Source organism: Peromyscus californicus, unplaced genomic scaffold (assembly GCF_007827085.1).
Source record: "Peromyscus californicus insignis strain IS unplaced genomic scaffold, ASM782708v3 Scaffold_3__1_contigs__length_106647218, whole genome shotgun sequence".
Lineage (NCBI taxonomy): Eukaryota > Metazoa > Chordata > Mammalia > Rodentia > Cricetidae > Peromyscus > Peromyscus californicus.
In genome coordinates this window covers 18,174,160-18,197,207 of record NW_026294551.1, presented here as the reverse complement: position 1 = coordinate 18,197,207, position 23,048 = coordinate 18,174,160, and the positions used below count along the sequence as shown (strand labels likewise).

The following is a 23,048-nucleotide window of genomic DNA, read 5'->3' as shown; positions in this document are numbered from 1 at the left end:
CCAATCAACAGGCACCCCCTCCTCAGCCTCCTGCTGGCTCAGCAGGAGCCCTGAAGCCCCTTCAGCTGGCTGAGCGGATGCCCCCCAGACTTCTGGTAGCTAAAGATAGCTTTTTCCTATCCTCTTATCAGTAAGTCCATAGACACTAGAACCCCCTCCCCACCAATAAGCCCCTTATCACTACAGCCTCCTACCAATCAGCTCCCAGACTAATCTTACCCTAACCCTAACCACTAGAGCCTCCCACCAATCAGCCCCTATACTAATCTTTCCTCTACCAATCAGCACTGATTAATTCCTCCTCCCTGGAATTCCCCTAACTCTGCTTAAAAGGAACTTATGACCTTCTTTGGGGATCGCTATTTGCCACCCCAACATGTTGGAAATAAACGCTCTTGTTGCACATGTGACTGATGGTTTTTCTTGGGGGCTTTTCTCAGACCCTAACAATTCATACATAAAAACAAATCTGTTTTTGTTTTTTGTTTTTCAAGACAGGGTTAAAAAACACTGTGTCATTCTTGCTGTCCTGGAATTCGCTCTGTGTATCAGGCTGACCTGAAACTCAGAGATCTCCTACCTCTGTCTCTCCAGTGCAGGGATTAAAGACATGTGCTGCTGCCACCACCAACCGGAAATAAAAACAAATCTTTAGTGGGCAGTGGTGGCACACACCTTTAATCCCAGCAGAGCCAGAGCCAGGCAGATCTCTGTGAGTTCAACGCCAACCTGGTCTACAGAGCGAGTTCCAGGACAGGCTCCAAAGCTACAGAGAAACCCTGTCTGGAAAAAACAAACAACAACAAAAACAAAACCCCAAATCTCTAAAAAAAAAAAAAAAAAAAAAAAAAAAAAAGGAAAGAAATTTAGTATTTGTTACGCAGTTGCAGCATAAGACCCAGGCCCCGATTTGTACCTTTCCTATTAAGAAGTAAACGAGGGATTCTTTGGGGACAATCTGTTTCAGTTCTTCAAGTTCTTGTAAAGCAGACTGAAAAAACAAAGAAAAAACTTAAGAGGAACAAAATTTTACAGAGTTCACTAAATAAGTGCAATCAGATTCCTAATCATAAGAGCTTACATGCATGTCATCAACCTACTTTGTGTTGTATTAATTTCTCACTGAGGTGAAAATAAAATGCATAAAAATCACGTGATATAAGACCAACAGATGGCAGGCATTCATTAGACACCATCCAAAACCCACACACACACACCACTGCTTAGAGACGCCAGTGGTGATAACCCTGCTCTGTCACCACTTTCCTTACAAATGAAATAATCATATTACGTCTGAAAATTAGTGAAGGCTTCAGAAAGCTGTCCCCAGACCTCCATGTGCCACACACCTCCCTCATACAAATAAATGACAAGTAAATATTTTTAAAAAATTTTTTTCGGGGTTGGGGATTTAGCTCAGTGGTAAAGCACTTGCAGGCAAGCGCAAGACCCTGGGTTCAGTCAGGGCTTCTCTGTGCAACCCTGGCTGTCCTGGACTCACTCTGTAGACCAGGCTGGCCTCAAACTCACAGAGATCCGCCTGCCTCTGCTTCCTAAGCGCTGGGATTAAAGGCGTGCACCACTACCGCCCGGCTCTAAACATTTTTAGTATTCACAAGTCATCTTTGTAAGAACAGTCAGCCGTGCTCCTGCCTTATGTAATGTAGTTCAGGCTGGCCTCCAGCTCTTTATATACAGCTGACCTCTTGACCCTCCTGCCTCTCACTCTTGAGAGTGCTAGGATTACAGTAGCATCCCACCATACCTGCTCTGTTCATACACATTAACAGAGGGCAATTAGTGAAAAAGCAAGATGCAAAACAATACGCAAATATGTACCTGCCATCATTTATGACTAAATAAATGATCAAAAAACTCTCACGTCACTTCATGTCTCTTCTCTCAGTCTTCCTTGTATTTACTTCCCATACATACCTCTAAGGGGTACTATGTTGAAACTCCTCAAGGCTAGAAATGTGATTGCATTATTTACTTTCCTAGGACAGCAGATACTCAATGAGCACCCATCACTGAGCGATGACAGCCCTAGAGTAACCGTGAGTGCTGCGGTCATTCACCAGTCGCTCTTCCACTCACTTAGTCCTAAAAGGATGATGTTCCAGGTCTCTCTTTTAAGATAATCCTGATGCACATAGAGCCTTTCTAGACATGGAATCCTTACACATTTCTGAATCATTCTGAACAAGGGTACTTCTGTTAATATTCTGACCCACCCCTTGGCGCCGACCTGCGTCCTGAGGTAAAAGCCCCATTCTAAGGAAAAACTCCTCCCCTTTCTCTCTTTCTCTTCTGCTTTTCCTCCCACGAGGTGTCCACTCTCTCTCTTTCCTGTCTTTCTCTTCATCTCTCTATTATAATAAACTCTCCCGTGAATGCAGCATCTGGGCTGTGAATTACTGGCCGCCACTGCCATGCCCACATGGTGTGCATCTGCCCAGCCTGCTAAAGCATGTCAGCATGGTTTCCTTTGGGGGGCAGGATGACGACTGCCTTGTAATAATTCAGAACAATTTCTACTTTTTTTGGTTTTTTGAGATAGAATGACATTAAAATGTAGCTTAAAATGTATCTGGACTACTCTGTAGCTAGAGTGGAGCTAGTAGCAATCCTCCTGTCTCAGACTCTCAACTACTAGAATTATACCTCATTTCTTAGGAATAGTTCATGCAATAATATGAAACTAAGAGTCCCCCCTCAACAGCTTTTAAAAAGAGAAAACAATTTTCAAAAAAAAAATCATCAATAACATCTAGCTTTAAAAAAATTTTTTTTTGAGACAAGGTCTCTCTATGTAGCCGTCTATGGATATGCAGCCCCCTCTCTTTGTGGCTATCCTGGAACTTGATATGCAGGCCAAGCTGGCCTTGTAGCTTTTTTTTTTTTCTTTTTAAAGAGATACACTACAATGTGGAATAAATCTTACCTTGTATTTTTCATTTGCAAATAAAACCGAGGCCCTGTGAAATTTGCACAGAGGGTTCTTGGGATCGATAACAATGGCTTTGTTTAGGGTATCCAAAGCCTTCTCCGATTTTTTGAGTGCATGCTGAACCTATAAGAAATAAAGATCAGTCTTGATATTATTGAAGAAAGGTAAGAAGCAAAAAACATAAATCAAAACCAGTATTAAGAATAAAACTATTAGGCTGTGTAGTCTAATTGGACTGTCTACTGGGTTTAAGTGGACTAAGGAACTCATTACTAAATGTGGCAGTTTGAATGAGAATGATGCCCAGAGGCTCATGTCTGAATACTTGGTCCCTAGTAGGCAGACCTTTGGGATAGGACTAGGAGGCGTGGCCTTGCTGGAGGAGGTGTGTCACTGAGGGGCAGGCTCTGAGGCTTTAAAAGCCCACACCATCCCCAGTGTTTTCTTGTTCTTCTGCTCTACCATCATGAACTTTAACTTCTGAAGCTTTAAGCCAAATCAAACATTTTCTAAAGTTGGTCATGAGTTTTATCACAGCAATAGAAAAGTAACTAAGACACTAAGTGATTAACAGATTATCTCTAATTCTCTTCTAAGTCTGGCAATTTCTCCATTTTAAAGACAGCACACTGAGGGCCAGCAAAACTGATCAGGTGGTAAAGATCTTGATCTTAGTTCAATCCCCAGAACCCATGTAAGGTAGAACAACAAACCAATTCTACTATCCTCTGTCTCTCTCCCAGTAATAATAATAGTAATAATATTAATTTTTTAAAAAGTACCCTGAACTCCAGAGTTATTAAATAATTTTCTATAGAATAAAAACCTAGGTCCTCAGACCCCTGCCATCTACCACTGTGAGCCTGTGATAATAATCATGATTCAATATATTAGAAGAGATTTATTTTGAATTATGCATACATGCGTGTGTGTATGTACATGTGCACATGCACACGAGTGCAGGTGCCTGTGGAGGCCAGGGGCCCTCAGATCCTTTGGAGCTGGAATGACAGGTGGTTGTGGGCTGCCCGGAGCAGATGCTAGGTACCAAACTGGGGTCCTCTGCATAACCACTGAGCCACTTCTCCAGACCCATGATTTGATCTTTACAGCAGATAATTACCACGAAGTCTAAAAGGTAAGTAAAACTTGGTTTTACCCTTCACAAGAAAAGCATTTATCATTTATGCAGACAACATTTCTAAAGGCTTATTATGATCCTCTAAATATTGTATGTTCAAAGAACTTGCTCATGAATCCGTATTACTCAGTTATACATTACAGTCTGGGCTACATAAAACTTTCTCTGGAGATATGGCTTAACGGTTAAAGGTTAAGAGTGCTCTTGTCTAGCTAGGTGCAGAGTGTGTCTGTTTCCCAGTACCCAGGTCAGGTGGCCCACAATTGCCCATTACTCCAGCTTCAGGTGATCTGATGCCTTTGGTCTCTCTGGGCATCTGCAGACAAGCGGACATATCCATACACATAATTAAAAATAAAGCAACTCTTAACAAAACATCATTTGAGTCACAAATATACAAAAACAAAAACGAAAAAACAAACAAAAACAACAACAGAAAAACTAAGCAGAAAGAGTATACACACACAGGAATCCCACATCCCAACCCTTCCTCTCTAGAGACAGGTCTCACTGTAGCCCAAGCTGGCCTTAAACTTGCTTCACAGCTGAGAATGACCTTGAACTTATGATCCACCTGTTTCTACCTCCAGGAAGTGTTAAGATTCTAAGCCATGTGAGCCATGCTCAGGGATCCACAGTGCTAGAGACCAAATCTACAGAAACCGAGCTACACCCTCAGCCCCACAGGCATTTCTTCACAAGTCAAAGGGTGCTACAGCTGTAAAGACTGAGACACTGCTTCATCGACAAAAAGGCCCAATTTTCATAATAATCATGATCGAGTCACTTAAGCTATTTTAAAAGGAAGTACCGGCGTCTTAGCAAGATTACTTACTACTCCAATGTGGCAAAGTAAGACTGAGCTCTGAGGGTTGATATCAAGTGCTTTCTGGAAGTGCATTTCTGCAAGGCTGAATTTCTCCTGCTTGTAATAAATCATTCCTAAACCATACCTGAAATTGTAAAAAAGTACGATTTTAAGGACACAATTTCTGTTAGTTTAGTTCAACTACTAACAGAACAGTTACGGTACCTGACATTTTAATACACAATGGAAAAAACAATGTTAAGTCTCTTTTTTTTTTCCTTTCTTCTGTGTTTGTATGCGTGTGTGTGTGTGTGTGTGTGTGTGTGTGTGTGTGTGTGTGTGTGTGTGTGTCCTGGTGCAAGAAGGTCAGAAGAGGGGATTGGATCTCCTGGAACTGGAGTTAGGTGAACCACCCATGTGGGTACTGGGAATTGAACCTGGGTCCTCTGCAAGAGCAGTAAATGCTCTAAACTGCTGAGCTGTCTCTCCAGTTCCCAATGTTAAGTCTTATGGGGAGACAAAAAGTATTAGTTATAATAAAAATCAATGAAGCATTTTAGAAGACATTTTTATAATAAATTAACCAAACAGGTAAAACTATGATAATGGAGAAAGAAAAGAAGCCACATCCTTAAACTCACTACTCTAATCTAGACAATTAAGTCTAGATTAAGTGTGTGGCAAACATTTTGCTAAATTATTCCTTTTCCCCCCTCAAGACAGGTTTCTCTGTATAGCCCTAGCTGTCTTGGAACTCACTCTGTAGACCAGGCTGGCCTTGAACTCACAGAGATCCTCAGCCTCCCCAGTGCTGGGATTAAAGGTGTGTACCACCACCACCTAAATTATTATTTTTATGTGCCTAAGCTGGCTTTGAATTCCTGGTTCAAGCACTCTTCTTGTCTCAGCCTCCCCCGAAGTTAGAAAATAACTGCATATGTCACCATGACTGGATCTAGTAAATTCAATCTCCTCCCTTTTTTCCCTGTAAATCACACTTTATTGTATGTATAACAACTGTTTATATAGCAATACAATTTACAGATTAAGCAATACTATAATAAGGGGGTGGGGGAACTGTTTTTCTAAACATTTTTTGTTTAGAAAAATATCTAAACAAAAAGATCTATTTGTTGTGTGAGTCGACACAACACATCTATTCATTGACTGGTTGAGTTCCTATTGTACTAATGGCTAATGGAGTTAAAAAAGACCAAGTTTTCACAATCACTGCCTCGAAGGAATAACACATGTTGGATTCTTTTGGATTGGAAAAATGTTCTTGATATATCAGTAAAAAAAAAAAAAAGGCTGAATTCAACATCCAGCATACAAACAAAAACTTTCAATGAGGTTGCAAACAGAAACCCATTAAGTCTTCTGTCCACTTCCTTGACTCATGTATCCTTGTTGCCTCCAATTTACGCTTTTCTCATCACCTCTTGGTCTTCGCTCTAATATTTAGACTTTACCCACACTTACACATTTACATATATGTTATTATAGGCTAGGATCTTATGACTTCTTCCTGCGTTATTATTCGTCAATGTTTGATTTGTATACTACTTTATATTCATTTTGAGACAGTGTCTCACGTATCCTGGGGTGGCCTCCAATCTACTATGTTGCCAAGGATAACCCCGACCTTCTAATCCCCATTTCTTCCTCACTAGTACTGGGATTACAGCCTGAGCCACTAGGTCCAGGACATGTGGTTCTGGGGACAGAACCCAGGGCTTTGTGCATGGGAGGCAAGCACTTTATTAGGTGGGCTAAATTTTTAGCTCCCCTCCCTGACTTTATTTTGAGACAGAGTCTTTCTATATAGCTCTGGCTAGCTTGGAATTTCCTATGTAGAAAAAGCTAAGCTGCAGCCAGGTCTGTGCTACCACACCCAAGTTTTAATGAATTCTTTTTTAAAAAGTGAAACACGAGTAAAACAAAACATTTCAATATCGTGTGTATATGCATGTGCCAAGGGACATATGTGATGTTTGGAAGACTCCTTCCATCATGTGGGTCCCAAGGAATTAAATTTAGGAAGCTAGGCTTGTGTGTGGCAAGTGCCTCGAGCCACTGAGACATCTTGTTGGTACTCTGTTAAATTCGTCTTTTCCCTCTTTTGAGACAGGGTCTCATTATGCAGCCCTGACTAGCCTAGAATTTGTTAGGCAAGCCAGTCTGGCATCAAACTCAGAGATGTATCTGCCTCTGCATCCTGAGTACTGGGATAAGAGTATGGACCATCACTCTTGACTCTGTTAAGTAGTCCCCCTCCCAATTATTTATTCATATTTTGTGTTTGAGTCTTTGCCTAAATGTAAATATGTACACCAAGTATATCCCTAGTGTCCAAAAAAGTCAGAAAAGATCATCAGATCCCCTGGAACTGGAGCTACTGAGGATTATGAGCCATCATGTGGGATCTTGGAACAGAAATCAGGTCCTAACCACTGAAACATCTCTTCAGCTCCTCTGCTAATTTAGTTAAAAATGTGTCTATATTATGGTGTGTGTGGGATGTGTGAATGTTCCTGAGTGTTATGGCATGCTAACTGGAGTGGAGGTCAAAGGACAACTAGGTTTGAACTAAACGGGCCTGTGTGCAAGTGTTATACCCACTGCATCATTTCCTGGTATCCTTTATTAATTCTTCTTCTTCTTCTTCAAATAAATGCATTTAAATATTGTATTTAAAGGTGTTTATCTGTGTGAGCCATGCTGGCACACACCTTTCACCCCAGCACTCAGGAGGCAGAGACGGGCGGCTCTCACTGTACAGCAAGCACTCTTTGACGGAGCTATTTCTCCAACCCCCTCTCTACATGTATTTCATGTCACTATAATTATACTGTAAAGAATGCTACAAAACAAGGGCAGGGTGGCTCCAGAGATGGCTCAGAAGTTAAGAGAACTTTGCTGTTTTTACAGAGAATCTGGGTTTGGTTCCCAGAACCCACGTGGCAGTTCATGACCACCCTTAACTCCAGTTCTAGGGGATTCGATGTCTTCTGTGGACACCATATGTGCCAGCTATATATAATCAACTTGACATAAACTACAGTTACCCGAGAGGAAAAATGCCTCCACAAGATGGGGTTCTGCAGAGCATCTTCTTAATTAGTGATAGATAAGGGAATCGTGGGTGGTGCCACCCCTGGGCTGGTGGCCCTTTATTCTACAAGAAAGCAGGCTGAACAAACCATTGAGGGGCAAGCCAGTAAGCAGTACCCCTCCATGGCCTCTGCATCAGCTCCTGGCCTGACTTCCTTCAATGACGAACACTGATGTAGAAGTGTAGCCCAAATAAATAAACCCTTTCCTCCCCAACTTGCTTTTGGTTCATGGTGTTTCACTGCAACAACAGAAACCCAATGAAGACATCAGGTATGCATGTGACACACATAATACAAACATACATACAAACATAACATGCATACATATAAAGAAGAAAAAGCCATTAAGGGCTGGCAAGGTGCTTGCTGCTGAGTCTGGCAAGCTGAGTTTATTCCTGGGATCCACATAGCGGAAGGAGAAAACCCACTCTTGGATGTAATGTTATGACCTCCACATGTCCACTGTTGCTCACACACTCCATACATATACACATGCATGCAAACAGATTAAATAAATAAACTGATTTTCAGGAAGACTTTGTCTTTACACTTACCATGCATTATAATGTCTGGGGTTTACTCTTATAGCATTTCGAAAACATGCTAATGCTTTGTCTAGTTCTTCAGTTAACACAAATTCATGTCCTAATAGAGTATAGGCATAAGCATAATTTGGATCAACCTGGATAGCTCTTTGGAAGAATTTAATTGCAATATCATGTTCCCGTTGCAGACTGAAACAATTTCCCGCAGCACACCAGGCCTGGCAAAATGGAAACAAACACAAAAATAATCACAGTTACACATTTTTATGCTTTATTTTAAAAAATGTTGTCAAAAGTAGAAACTTATATTTCTAATTTTTTTTTTTTGTATCTCCATTTAATTTTGACCTCAGGAACTGTGTGTGTGCGTGTGCACACTTAAGTGTGTGGGTGTTGGTCCTTGCTTTTCACTTTGTTTGAGGCAGGGTCTGTGTTGCTCTGCTGTGTGCAGCAAGCTAGCTGCCTGCAAGCTTTTAGGGCCTTGCCTGTCTTCGCCTCCACCCTGGAGAGGTACTGGGATTACAGCAGTTTACACTATGCCTGCTTGGCTTTTACATGGAAGGAGGAATGCAAGAGGCAGGAGGTCACTGGTGGCTTCTCCACAGCAGCTCTGATCATTCAGGTTCTAACCTGATAACTGACACCTGATTTTTTACTGATAAAGAATAATTAAATAAATGCATCATTAAACAAGTAAAAGAAAAGTGACTATTATCAAACAGATTGTTACCATACCTCTGGTGAATTCTTATCCATGTCTGTTAAATCTTTTGAAAGAACTGAAAGAGCAACATCTTTCTGAAGATGCCAAAGTGTTGTAGAGTAGATCTCCATACCTTCAACTCTGTAATTCTCAATCCTTCTAACTTCTGAGAATATTCTTTCAGCCTGAAATAAAAAAAGGAGTAAGGGGAAACAAGTTGCTACAGTTTATATATACAGGGCAATGCTGGTCACTGTTTTCATAGGGCCTAAACCCAGCAAGGATTATGCTTTCTATGAATTATGAACAAGGACAATTGAACAAATCAGCTGTGGAAGTCAAATACTGAATGAAGCAATCACTCATATTTAGCCTAGTTTTTGTATTTTAACTATGAGTAAAGACATGAAACTTGAAAAGAAATTTCTATAAAAAAGAAAAAGATGGGGCTGGAGAGCTGGCTCAGGGGTTAAGAGCACCGGCTGCTCTGCAGAGAGCTGGCTTTGGTTTCCCAGAACCCACTTGGTGCCTCATAACCATCTGGAACTACAGTTCTAGGGGGCTGTATACCCTCTTCAGGCACCAGGCACATGTTTGGTACACATACAAAATAACATTTTAAAGAGAGGGGAGGGGGAAGAATATATTGAAAGGCTGAGATGAAACTTTGAGGGAATAAACAAGGTAAGATGGCTGCCAACTCTAGGGCATGCTGAGGGCCAAACCATGACCAGCACTGGATCTGCTGGACACCAACTGCCCTTTCCTGAGGTCTCTCCATAGCTGTTAGGTTCCTTTTTTCCCTCAAAATATTTCACAATTTCTGGAACTGTGCTTCTTGTTTTAAAAACTTTATAAATCCAATGAATCACCTAGTTTTATCACTGTAGTAAGTTCAAAACATTCAAAGTTTAGGTCAGCATCTGGGCTATATTCAGTGAAATGGAGATGGACAGAAAATAAGGAAAGGACTGTTACATGTATGTGGTAGCTGAGGCCAGAAGAGAGCATCAGATCCCCTGAAGATGGAGTTCAGACTGTTGTGAGCTGGGAACTGGACCTTTCAAGTATTGCAAGCACTCTTAGCAGCTGAGTCATTCTCCAGCCCCAGGAAAGGACATCCACAAAACGGGCAACTTTTGCCCAAAACATGGGATTTGGCATTTAGAATCAGTTTGATGTTTTATAAGTTCCCTCAAATCTCTTAAAAAGTTGTGCATTAAGTTCTTCCAACAGACACAGGCTATATAAGGTAACAGACACAGCAGATGGCCACATACAGATACCTCTAGCTTCAAAGTTTCAGAAACTATTGTCATCTTTCAAAAGTGATTATTAGCTAGGGATGAAGGCCAAAGCAAGAGGACCGGCAAGTCTGAGGCCAGCCTGGGCCATGCAGTGAGTTCAAGGTGAGACTGACTACATAGCAAGACCTTGTCTCCCAAAAATAAAATAAAAAAGGAAAGCGATGATAAAGATCCAGGTATGGTGGCACATGCCTGTGATTTCAAGGCTAGCAGGTAGAATACCGTGAATTCAAAGTAAGCATTAGCTCTACAAACAAAACCCAAACAAACAAAAAACAAGTGAGTATGATCTATGCAAACAGGAAAATGGAAAAACAAAACAAAGCAAAAACCTAATAAAAAAAAGTTGAAGGGCTGATGTAGTTCTCCATTGATGGAGTTTGCCTAGCATGTATGAAGCCCTGGATTCAACCCACATGTGGGTTCATAAACCAGGGATGGTAGTACATGCCTGCAATCCCAAAATCTAAAAAGGACAAGGCAAGAGGATCAGGAGTTCTAGGTCATCCTGGTTTATACAGAGTCCTGGCCTACATGAGACCCTGTCTCAAAAACAAAACCAGCTGGGTGTGGTGGTACATGCCTTTAATCCCAGCATTAGGGAGGTAAGCCTGGTCTATATAGTAGGTTCCAGGCCAGCCAGGGGTACAAAGTAAAAGATCCTGTCTCACAAGAAGAAAAACAAAAACAAAAAAACAAAAACAAAAAACCTATTATAAGGACACTGTGTCTTCAATTAAACATAGTCTTCTTCACAGCATTAATAAGGTTTTTTTTTTTTTTTGTGTGTGTGTGTGTGTGTGTGTGTGTGTGTGTGTGTGTGTGTGTGTGTGTGTGTGCTGGGATTAAAGGTGTATACCACCACACCTGGCAACAGAATTAAGTTTATAAAACACATTAAATGGTGAACATTCAGCTCAGTATATAATTCTGTACATATTATGGAAAGAATTTACATTATAAATATTGATTAAATGGTATCTATTTTCATATTTAACTGAGAACAACACAAATATTTCACATAACTTGATGACTGTTCTCTACAGATCCTTTACAAGAAAGCCCACAAAATTCAAATGATCTCTTAATTCAAGAAATAATTTTATTTATAAATTATTATGTTGGCTAAGTTAATGTCAACCTGACATAAGCTAGAGTTACCCCAAAGGATAGACCCTCAATGGAGAAAAAACGCCTCCATAAGATCCTGCTATAGAGCTTTTTCTGAATTAGTGATTGATGGGGGAGGGCCCCTGAGCTGGTGGCCCTGAATTCTGAAAGAAAGTAGGCTGAGCAAAAGCCCCGAGGAGCAAGCCAGTAAGCAGCATCCCTCCACGGCTTCCGCATCAGCTCCTGCTCCAGGTCCATGTCTTGCATGAGTTCTGACCTCACTGCTTTATATGAACTGTGAGTGAAATAAACCCTTTCCTCCAAAGCTGCTTTCGGTCCTAGTGTTTCAACACAGCAATAGTAACCCTGACTACTATACAGACTAAGACAATAATTATATTATTACTATCACATAATAAATATCTTTGGATACTTACCTGCATGTATTCTGAAAGTTCAAAATAAGCCCGTCCAATCTGGCACAATACCCAGCCAGTACTGTAGTGGTGGGAAGGCAGGTGGCTCAAAATATTTATAGCTTCTTTGCAGTTGTATGAGCACAAAGCTAAATAACCTTTTCCCATCTCACGAAGAAGACTCATCAAACCTTCTAGGAGAAAACAATATAATAAACAAAGGAGAGAAACACAACTTTGGTTTTCTAAAAAGCTAACCAGATTACTCCTTTAAAAAATGTTCTAGTATCTTGCTGGCCAGAGAGCTTGGTGGCTAAAGGCTCTCGCTATCAAGCCTGATGACCCAAGTCTGATCCCTGGGACCTCAAATGGTGCATGGTAAGAACTGAATCCTACACACTGTCCTTTAACCTACACACACACACACACACACACACACACACACACACACACACACACAGAGAGAGACTCTCTCTCAAATAAAATAGAATTAAGCAAAAAATGTTTTAAGGGGGCTCAGTTGTTAACAGCATTTTCCATCCAGTTCCCAGCATCCACATGGCAGCTCACAATCATCTATAATTCCAGTTCCGTGGGATTCACGCTCTTATTTTGGCTTCTGTGGGCATACACATATCCACAGAAATACAAAGAGACACAAATTTAAAAACATAAAATAAACATTAAAACATTTTTAATGCTAGTATTTATATAAAAACAATGAAGGCATGAAGAAACTTAATCAAAATAAGGGTATAAGAAAGTAAAAATAAAACAAAACCCACAAGAACTACAGAAAGCATTTACAACAGACCTGCGGCTGCTTTCTGGAGGTTAAATGCCTGGATCTGGGGTGTGATTGTGGATATTTTCCCTTCTGAAATGATAGAAGAGTCCAACTTTGTAATCTCCAGACTATCATTCATGCTGGGTTGAGTCAGTCCTCCTTTATTAGTCTTACTTTTTGTTTTTCTGTTTGGGATTTTAGGTGGAAACTTCATTTTTAACTTTTTGCTATTCTCCTGTAAGAAGGGATAAAATGTCATGCTTGTCATACTCATTATTTTAGATGTCTCCATCAACGTTTTCTTGAGTACTACACACAGAAGAAATGCATAATCCTCATTCGTCTTTTTGCGTTTCTTATCAGAAATTTTCTAAGATCAAGTCTTCAAAAACACTTAACTTTTTTTGTTTGTTTTTTGTTTTGAGACAGGGTCTTACTTTTTGGCTCATGCTGACCTGGAACTTGAAGCAATCCTCCTGTTTTAGCCTCCCAAATAATGGAACCACAGGAATGAGCCAGCAGCCCTGACAGTCATTTCATTTTACACACAACAATAAACTGCACAGTTAATAGTGACTGAGGTCAGTCTGCAGTAAGGGCAGCTCTTTTCTGAGAGTGTATCACATTCTCATTCACTATTTAAAAATAAGAAAATGCAACACTGATTACATCAAAGCACTATAATCAATGGCATAAAAACACTGAATGTATCAAAAGCAAATTATTCATAATGTCAGTCAGCAGACCAAGAAACAAATGTCCCTTCATCTTTTGCTTTTAACTTTAAAACAATTCTAGGAAGACAGTAACATGACTGAATTTCTACTCATTCTTTCCTCAGTGATAACATGCAGACTACAGACCCCATGGATGTTTCCTAGTACTGATATGAATTCTTTTGCATGTGTAGTTTTCTGTAATTTTATCAAACAAAGGCACTTGTGCAACCAAGCACAACATGTATGACACAGAATCGCTCCTCTACAACAAAGACACCCATCTGCACTACACTTCCGTGACCACGGTTCCTCCACCGTATCTCCTGACACGGCACTGACACTTTTACTATGATCTGGTCATTGCAAGAATGACATGTTACCCATGGATCAAAGGGAGTCACAAAAACTATAGCTGGTTCTCCAAAGAAAAAATTATTTCGTTCAGCATGGTGGGTGGTGCACCTCGGTACTCCCAGAACCCTAGAAGCTAAGGTAGGAGGACGACGACGATTTCCACGACAGCCCGCGCTACATCCAATTACAAACAAAGCCTTTGCTTGTCTAAGGGGCATCAGTGGTGCTGAGACCCCAGCCCAGGAAGCAGTAAATGCCTGTGACACTCGCAGTCTTTACCTTGGTTGTAGAGCTGTCACTAGTGAAGAGGCGGGAACTTCTTCGAGGCAATGCATTTGGGGGAGATGTGATAGTGGGGCTCAATACCTGAGGTGTTGTACTAAAACAAACAAAACCAGACATTTTTAAACACTTAATATTCAGCTTAGGAGCATTAACTATTGTGCCAATTCGACTTTATTAAACCATGCATTCATCATAGAAATATTTTAAAATTGGTCTTTAGCTTAGTTCCTTTTGGTTCTCTATGAAAACTCAGAATTTAAAAATTATTCACAGGCTAGAGGAGTGGCTCATTGTTTAAGAGTACTTGATGCTCTCCCTGAGGACCCAAGCTTTGTTCCTAGTGCCCATTCTGGGTGGCTCACAACTGCCAGTAAGTCTAGTTCCAGGAGGTGCTACAATCTCTTTTGGCCTGACTGCATAGCATGTACCAGCATGCACACGACACCCTCCCCTCAAAAAAAAAAAAAATGTTATTATAGAATGCTAAAGAGTACAGAAAAATTCTTCACTAACTGAAAATAGACATTTTTACTTAATCTACAAAAAGCATCTGAGTGAATAAAGGACAAACATATCTCTAGACAATTGTCTGGAGCACCCACTGCCAAGTACAAAATGTTAAGTAAAAGGAGAAATTAGGCATGAATAATTTAAATGTACAGTATCTGTCAGTAAACAAATATCACTAGACTAATAAACAGAAGTGTAACCATCTAAAGCAAAGGTTTATTTTACTTAGGAAAGAGGAGTATGATCATCACTTGTATACAGGTCTACTTGAAAGGCAAACCATAAGACTGAAGAATTCTACTTTTAAAAGTTATTTATTCTTATGTCTATGAATGTTTTGCCTACATGATATATCTAAGTACACCACAAGCATGCTTGGTACCTGCAGAAGCCAGAAGAGGGAGCTGTATCCCCTGGACTAGAGTTACAGGCCAATGTGAACCATCATGTGGGTGTTGCAAACTAAATGGTGGTTCTCTACAAAAGCAGACTTAATTGCTGAGCCATCTGTCTGACCCAAATGTAAACACACACACACACACACACACACACACACACACACACACACACACACACCACACACACACACATAAAGGGTCTCACTATGCATCTCTGTTTGGATTGGAACTCTCCATGTAGATCAATAGGACCTTGAACTCACAGAAATCTGCCTGTTTCTGCCTCCTGAGTGCTAGAATTAAAGGTATATGCCACCATGCTCAGCTAAAAAGGAATTTCCTTTTTAAAGATTTGGTTTATTTTATTTTCTTTGAGATAGGTTCTAACTATGTAACTCTGGCTGTCCTAGAATTCACTATGTAGAGCACACTGGCCTCAAACTCAGCCTCCCAAGCACTGTGAGTAAAGGCGCTTGTACTTCTACACCCAGCTGTTTTTATATTATGCATATACACAGGCATGCATACAGTGCACAGGCATACACGCAGGCAAAATATCCATACACATAAAATAAAATGGTCTGGGAGTTACCAACAAGTACCTTGGGGAATTCACAGAAATGACTTCTAGAGGATCAATTCTGTGAAGAAAATCATGGGGCTAGACATTCTGGGAAGGTCCTCCATATGCATGGTAACAAAATACTTTCTAGGGGCTGGAGAGAGGGCTCAGCAGTTAAGAGCACAGAATGCTCTCCAGAGGACCTGGGTTCAATTTCCAGCACCTACACGGCAGCTCACAACTGTTTGTAACTCCAGTGCCAAGGGGACCCAACACCCATGGCAAAAACACCAATGCACATAAAATTAAAAATTTTAATATTGATTATTTTAATACAAATAAATTATAATTAAATATAAAATATATTATATATATTTTCTATTTCTTTCCACCCCAGTTTAAAGATGTGTATGCACTCACACATTCATACCTCTAAGTGTTTAGGCAAGGCCAGAAGAGGGCCTCAGGTAGCTTCCTCTATGGTTCTTTACCTTATTCTCATAAATCAGCCCCTCACTGAACCGAAAGGTCATTTTTTACTAAGCAGGCTGGCAGTGAGTGCTCTGGATCCTCTGCCTTTATCCCTTAGTGCTAGGGATACAGGCATGCCTGGCCATGCCCATGCATTCATATTTTCACAAGCAAGTGAGGACTGAGCTCTCTCTCCAGTCAACACCTTACTCTGTAAAGACGGTCTCTCCTCACTAAACCCGAAGTCCACAGTTCTGGGCTGGCTGGAAAGGTTCCAGGACCTGCCTGGCTCTTCCTAACACAAGGTGCTGGGGATGGAGTTGGACTCCAGTCCTATTGCTTTCACAGAACCTGCATCTGCTGCCATCTCCTCAGCTGCTTCCTCCTCACTAACATTCCCTTAAAAGCAGTGACATCTGGGTACAGCGCTAACCACTTGTCATTCCAGCCTCTTGGAAGGCTGAGGTAAAAGGGCTGCTTGAGCCTAGTGAGGCTAGTCTAGAAAACAGACAGACTTCCAGAGAGGAGGGTGGGGAAACTGCAGTCAGGATGTGAAAGAAATACATATTAAAAAAAAAAAATCTAGATGAAACAGCTTTTTCCTGATATGCAGAAGAGGGAAAAAACTCATTACCAGGACACATTACAGACTACAGGAGATGGAGGAAAATGATACCAGATTGGAGTCTGAATCTGCTGAAAGACCATTAGCAATACTAGATATGTGGATAAAAATAAACAGGCTGCTTTTCTTGTTTTTATAAAAGATAAATGACTGTTTTAAGGTTTAAGTAATGATATATTGTGAGGGTTATAATATATATGGATACAAAACAGTTATAACATTCCCTAAGAGCATCAAAATGAATCATCATAAGGCTTCATGTTACAGAGTGGTTTACTGCTTGAAGGCACATTTGATACATTAAAATATACACTGTAAGCCCCAAAGATGTCTCTAAAAAGAGAAAGCTGCTAAGCAATGCTTGGTTGCTAAGTTAATATGGCAGTACTCAATTGGGTTTCTCAAAAGGTATCAGTCTTCATGCCCAGAACCCGTGGCTGTGATTATATGGAAAATAGGATCTCTGTAGATATAATCAGGTTAAGATGAGGTCATTAAGGTGGGTACTCATCCAGTATGATTGACGTCTTTACAGGAGGGACACTGAATTATACTGTCACAATCTAAGGAAGGCCTGAGCAAGGAAAGATCCTCCCTACAGACTTTGATGGGGAAATGCTCCTGCCAACATCCTGATTTCAAACTTACACGTTTTAAAGCTAGGAGAGATTGTTAGTGACATAGGATACAGGGAAAGGGAAAAGAAAAAAGAGAATAAATTTATTTTAAGACATCTAGTTTGTGAAACGGGCTGAGTAACACTTGGCCAAAATGCTTGAAATGAGAAGTATTTCAGATTTCAGTTATTTTGGATTTTGTAGTATTTGTATAAAAATCCTTACTAGTTAAGCATTCCTGATCCAACATGGTAACATCTGACTGCTCCAAACTCTGAAGCATTGCATGTAATACTGGTGTTCAAGGTCTTGTATTCTAGAGAAGTTTGGATTCTCAGATCAGGGGCCCAGTCTGTACTTCATTACTTGTAGCCTTAGGAAGTGAACCTTGCCAGCATTCAGTAGGTTAAGGCAAGAGGTTTGCTGCCAGTTCAAAGCTAGTGTGGGCTTCATAGTGTGTCTTGACCATACAGGGTTAAGTATCAAAAAAAAAAAAAAAAAAAGGAAAAACCAAAAAACCAGTAACAACTGCCTGCCCTGTAAAAAAAAAAAAAATCCCAAATGAACCACTCAAATAATCCTTCTAACAGGACCCCAGGCAGCCACAGTCTGTAAGCTGGTATTTCTGATTAGAATCACCACTCCAACATTACAGGTACAGTGATTCCTTTTAGATAGTAAGACTGTAATCTGACAGTTTTAAGGCTTCTGAACCTGAAGTTTGATTTTATGAACTGTGTAAAGAAATAATGGGCCAGGTGGTAGCGGCACACATCTTTAATCCTAGCACTCGGGAGACAGAGGCAGGTGAATCTCTGTGAGTTTGAGGCCAGCCTGGTCTACAAAGTGAGTTCCAGAACAGGCTCCAAAAGCTACAGAGAAACCCTTTCTTGAAAAATCAAAAAGAAAGAAGAAAGGATGGGGGGAAGAGAGAATGAAATCTGTATTTGCCATTCGTGGTGGCACACATCTTTACCTAGCACTTGGGAGGCAGAAGTAACTAGATCTCAGCCTGGTCTACATAGTGAGTTCCAGGACAGCCAAGGACTACATAATATAGACACTCTGTCTCAAAAACAAAACAAGCAAAATAAATAAATAAATAAATAATAAAAAAATAGAAGGAACACATACATTACTTTGAAGAAATAGACACCATAATAAATACCTTGTTTGTGGGCCAGAACTTTGTGTTTGTGCGACAAGAATTGGAGTGACCTCTCGACTATTTCCACTCTGTGAGAAGACAGACTTTGTTCCAGTTTGGCCCATTCTGGCAACAGACTGTAAAACACAAAAAGTCTAAGGTTTGTGATTATAGATTGCACTGCAAGTGATAAAAGACACAATGATGCCCCTATCTACATTTTCTCAATGAAAAAGTTCAGAATATATAATGCCATCTTAAAACAATCATTACTATCACTATGTTGTCTTAAAAAAGATAGCTATTAGTCTCAATATTTATTAATTAATTTGCTATTTACAAAGAAAATGATACAGCAAGACTTTATACTCTTCCTTTTGCACTTAGTAGAACAGTTAAATAGGAGTGTGAGGAGATATAAAAATCACCTGGTCCCTTTCCAAATGCTAAAGATATTGCTCTTTTGCATTATCATTTCTTTCTAGTTTTTCTAATATTTCATTGATTGGTTTCTGCTTGCCTCATCTGACATAATTGTTCAATATGACAGAAACAATCTTAACTTAGTTTATGGACGTTTCTTTAATTAGATACTGAAATGAACTAGATGTATGTGTCTGATATATCTGGTAGACTATGACAAAGACATTCTTTTACAGTTTGGTCAGTACCTATAAGGAAAGAATAATTATATAAAGTTGGATTCTCTCTGAAGCTACCTTTATAAACTAGAATTTTAGAGAAGTTTCTTTAATTAATACCCACACTACATTTTACACAGAAAATACCTTTTTGGTAGGGGCTCCGGTGGGTGGCACGTCAATTACAGAAGGTGTATTAGTGTAGTTTTGTAAATAGGATCCATCTCCAGGACTTGGGGTTTCTAATGGCAAAATCCCAAAACTGAGAAGAGGTTGAAATCAAGGTGTCAAAAAGTCATCAAGGCATATATAAAGCAGCAGTATACTTAAATTAGAAGGTCTAAAAGGAAGAGAATGGTAAATCAGTCTTAGGGGCAATGAGGATCTGAGGGGCAGATTTCAAAATGAGCTGTGAATGTCGAGTACTCCACCCACCAGAACTAAAGAAGAAAGGACAGGAACCTAAAGTGACCAACAGCGACTGATCTAGAAATGGACTGCCTTTTTAAAAGCTAAGATCCGCCGGGCGGTGGTGGCGCACGCCTTTAATCCCAGCACTCAGGAGGCAGAGCCAGGCGGATCTCTGAGTTCGAGGCCAGCCTGGTCTCCAAAGCGAGTTCCAGGAAAGGCGCAAAGCTACACAGAGAAACCCTGTCTCGAAAAACCAAAAAAAAAAAAAAAAAAAAAAAAAAAAAAAAGCTAAGATCCAAATGACGAAAATAAATTCCATTCCTGGAACAACGGAGACAATGTCCTTGAGATTATTGGTAATTACCTACTAATTATTGATATAGTTATCCACTGGTCTTTGCAGATGCCCTAATCAATCTCCTGGTCATGCTATTTCAATAACTCCCTGGCCTTGAGATTATTCAGTCTATTCTTTTAACAAAGAACATACAGCTTTTGTGATGGGTTATTGTATACACTCAGATATCATACACTTTTAATAATTTGACAAAATATTTTGCAATGACAGGTGTCAATTCTTCTTCCATGTTTTAGAAGAGAGGACTGATAATATCGCTCTAACTATACCATAAACATATATTTCAAGGGTTTCACTGCTATCTGCAGATGCACAGCCATAAAGATATTATCTTTTAATACATATACTAATTGAGGCATATTTGAAAAGCTTTAATTTTTTTTCCTCTGCTTTATTTTGCTCTTATTTTGAAAAAGGGCATCACATATCATAGGCTTCTAACTGGTAGCTGAGGATAACTCTGAACTTATCTTCCTGCTTCCACCTCCCAAATACTAGGATTACATGCATTTGAAACCTTCCCCAATTTACACAGTGAGGATCAAACCCAGAGTTTTGTGCATGCTATGCAAGCACTCTACCAACTGAGCTACAATATCAGCCCTCTTATATTTAATTCAAAAATTTTATATATGTATTTCTTCTGAATGCCACTTTCTCACACTGATTTCAAAGATGCTATTTATATTCACTTGCATTACTAATAATATGATTCACCATCTTTATTTATAACAGAGTAAATTTTAGAATATCTTGTGTGACTTACCTTGGGGTTAATGGGCTAAGAGCAGTTGGTCCTCCTAATAAACTTCGACCAGTTTTTGGTTTATTTTGAACCTGTTTAGATAATATGGAAGTACCCATTCCAAGGGGGCCATTATCTGGTGAAATTACAGCTGAATCAATGTAAGACACGGAGGAATCTGTATTCAAGGAGTACTTTGAATTGGAAGATTCTAAGTTCAGTCTGTTTAGTTCCTGAAACAGAAATTTTCTACCATGTCACTTATGATACACTGTTTAGTTCAATCATTCTTTTGGGATTTCAGAGTATTTGAACACTAGAAGAAATACACTTACAATTGTGTCCTGGGGTGTTTCTGTGAGGACTGTCTCAGGCTGTCTGTGAGATAAACTGTGATTAGATACTAGAGTTGTACAAGTGTTGGGCAGACAGCTGCTAAAATTCTGTATAGATGTTAATTTAAATGTTTGGTCAGGATCTGGCTTTTCACCTGTGAAGACCAAAAGAAAAAAACAAAACTAAACTAAACCAAAAATTTGCCTCTGGGAGATAATCTCTTTTCAAGCATGCATAATTAGGCAGAAATAAAGCCCCATTTAGAGTTTCAAAATTCTCCTGTCCATTGATGCTAATCAATCTTATCTCCCCAAAGTCCAATCATTAATTTATTGTGGAAGTTAACCCTTAAAGATGTAAATTTGGAAAATAAATTGTAAGTTTTAAAAATATCATAAATCAGAGCCAACAAAATGGCTCATGGGTAAAGGTCTGCTGTTCAACCTGAAAACCTGAGTTAAATCCCTGAGACATACATGATGGAAGGGAGGAACAGACCCCTGCAAGTTGTCGCACATGCTATGTGGCACATACATGCCAATTCACAAATAGACACCACACACAGAAATCCTCTTCAGTTTTTCTTATACAGAAAGTGTTATATACATAGTGTTATCTGTTCTGGAGGACACATACATTTAAGGTGGACTGGCTAAAGACAAGAGAGTAGTGATTCTAAGGAGGGGCTGCTTTTTTGAGACAGGGTCTCCTGCAGGCCAGGCTGGCCGCATAGTGTAGCTGAGGCTGGTTTTAAACTGAAGAGGCTTCCACCTCTGTATCTCTAGTACTGGGATCACAGGCATATGCTAGTCAACTGGGAGCTAATCTATTATTTTTAATTTAACAACCCTTATGTTGCAAAATAGTTTCTTGTAGCTAAATGACAAGGTTTCAAAACAATGGTAGGAAAACACTGTTTGAAAAGAGAAAAGAAGGAAAGAGGACTCCTGCTCCCACCCGCAAGCTCACCTATTTCACATAATGATTCAAAGGGAGACCAGAGAAAAGGGTTTAAACTAAGGCTCTTCTGGTAACATTCTGATCCTTTGGCAAGCCGGTCTGTCTTGCTGTGGAGAGAAACAACACATTAAACAAACTATAAACCCCAAAGCTTTTCTTACAATGTTTGATATAAAGATCAGATCAATCTTATAGAAATTCTTTCAGCACTCTTTTTGATGTTTCCCTAAATTCTTAATTTCTCTTGCTTCCTGAGATAATGCCATGTAGCTCCAACTAGCCTCAAACTCAACCTTCCTGCCTTGGATTCCAAGGTCCTATCACCATTCTCAGTTCTCACTGCATTCTTAGATATTTAATTTCTTGGCAGATAAAAGATAAGACTAGGTGTGGTGGGACACACATGCCTCTAATCTTAGCACTTGGGAGGCAGAGATAGGAGGATCTTTATGCGCTCAAGGCCAGTCTACTAGTGAAATCCAGGCCAGCCAAGGGCTACATAGTGACTAAAAAGAGATACAGAAGACATCCAATGCTTCAATTGTATTTTTACTTGTTTATGTAACACTCCAATGGTAGATTTGAAAGCAATTTAAATTTGAATACAAATATTTAAATGGCCAGATTGCGTGTGTGTGTGTGTGTGTGTGTGTGTGTGTGTGTGTGTGTGTGTGTTTATGTGTACTTTCAAGACAGGGTTATTACTCTTTGTAGCCCTGGCCACCCTGGAACTTGCTCTGTAGAGACAGGGTTTTTCTTCATAGCCCTGGTTGTCCTGGAACTCACTTTGTAGACTTAGACCAGGCTGTCTTCGAACTCATAGAGCTCTGCCTGCTTCTGCCTCCCTAGTGCTGGAACTAAAGATGTGCACTACCACCACCTGGTGATCTTTTAATAAAGAGGGAAACTGATGATATTCTTTCTAATCAGGTATAGAAAGAATTAGATTTTGATTATCTCGTCTACATTTGTTTTCGGCAATTCTAAAGTAAGGATATTTCTCTATCTAACTTCATCATATTTTTA

At 39.9% G+C, this 23,048-nt stretch overlaps 1 protein-coding gene across 5 annotated transcripts in view; it reads right to left on the bottom strand.

Annotated features, from left to right (window-relative positions):
* Cdc27 (cell division cycle 27) overlaps positions 1-23,048 on the bottom strand; it is a 47,026-nt gene that overhangs the window by 5,191 nt on the left and 18,787 nt on the right. Inside the window, exons 5-17 of one of the 5 annotated variants that reach the window (XM_052756375.1) lie at positions 22,032-22,129; positions 21,062-21,216; positions 20,748-20,959; positions 19,360-19,474; positions 18,593-18,726; positions 14,236-14,335; positions 12,911-13,118; positions 12,118-12,290; positions 9,296-9,448; positions 8,570-8,778; positions 4,927-5,044; positions 2,945-3,073; positions 917-991 (exon numbers count right to left, since the gene is read on the bottom strand). In XM_052756375.1, the coding sequence (XP_052612335.1) occupies positions 917-991; positions 2,945-3,073; positions 4,927-5,044; positions 8,570-8,778; positions 9,296-9,448; positions 12,118-12,290; positions 12,911-13,118; positions 14,236-14,335; positions 18,593-18,726; positions 19,360-19,474; positions 20,748-20,959; positions 21,062-21,216; positions 22,032-22,129 (1,879 nt within the window). The remainder of the gene's footprint in view (positions 1-916; positions 992-2,944; positions 3,074-4,926; positions 5,045-8,569; positions 8,779-9,295; positions 9,449-12,117; positions 12,291-12,910; positions 13,119-14,235; positions 14,336-18,592; positions 18,727-19,359; positions 19,475-20,747; positions 20,960-21,061; positions 21,217-22,031; positions 22,130-23,048) is intronic. The other 4 variants (XM_052756376.1, XM_052756377.1, XM_052756378.1 and 1 more) reach the window with 4 other exon arrangements.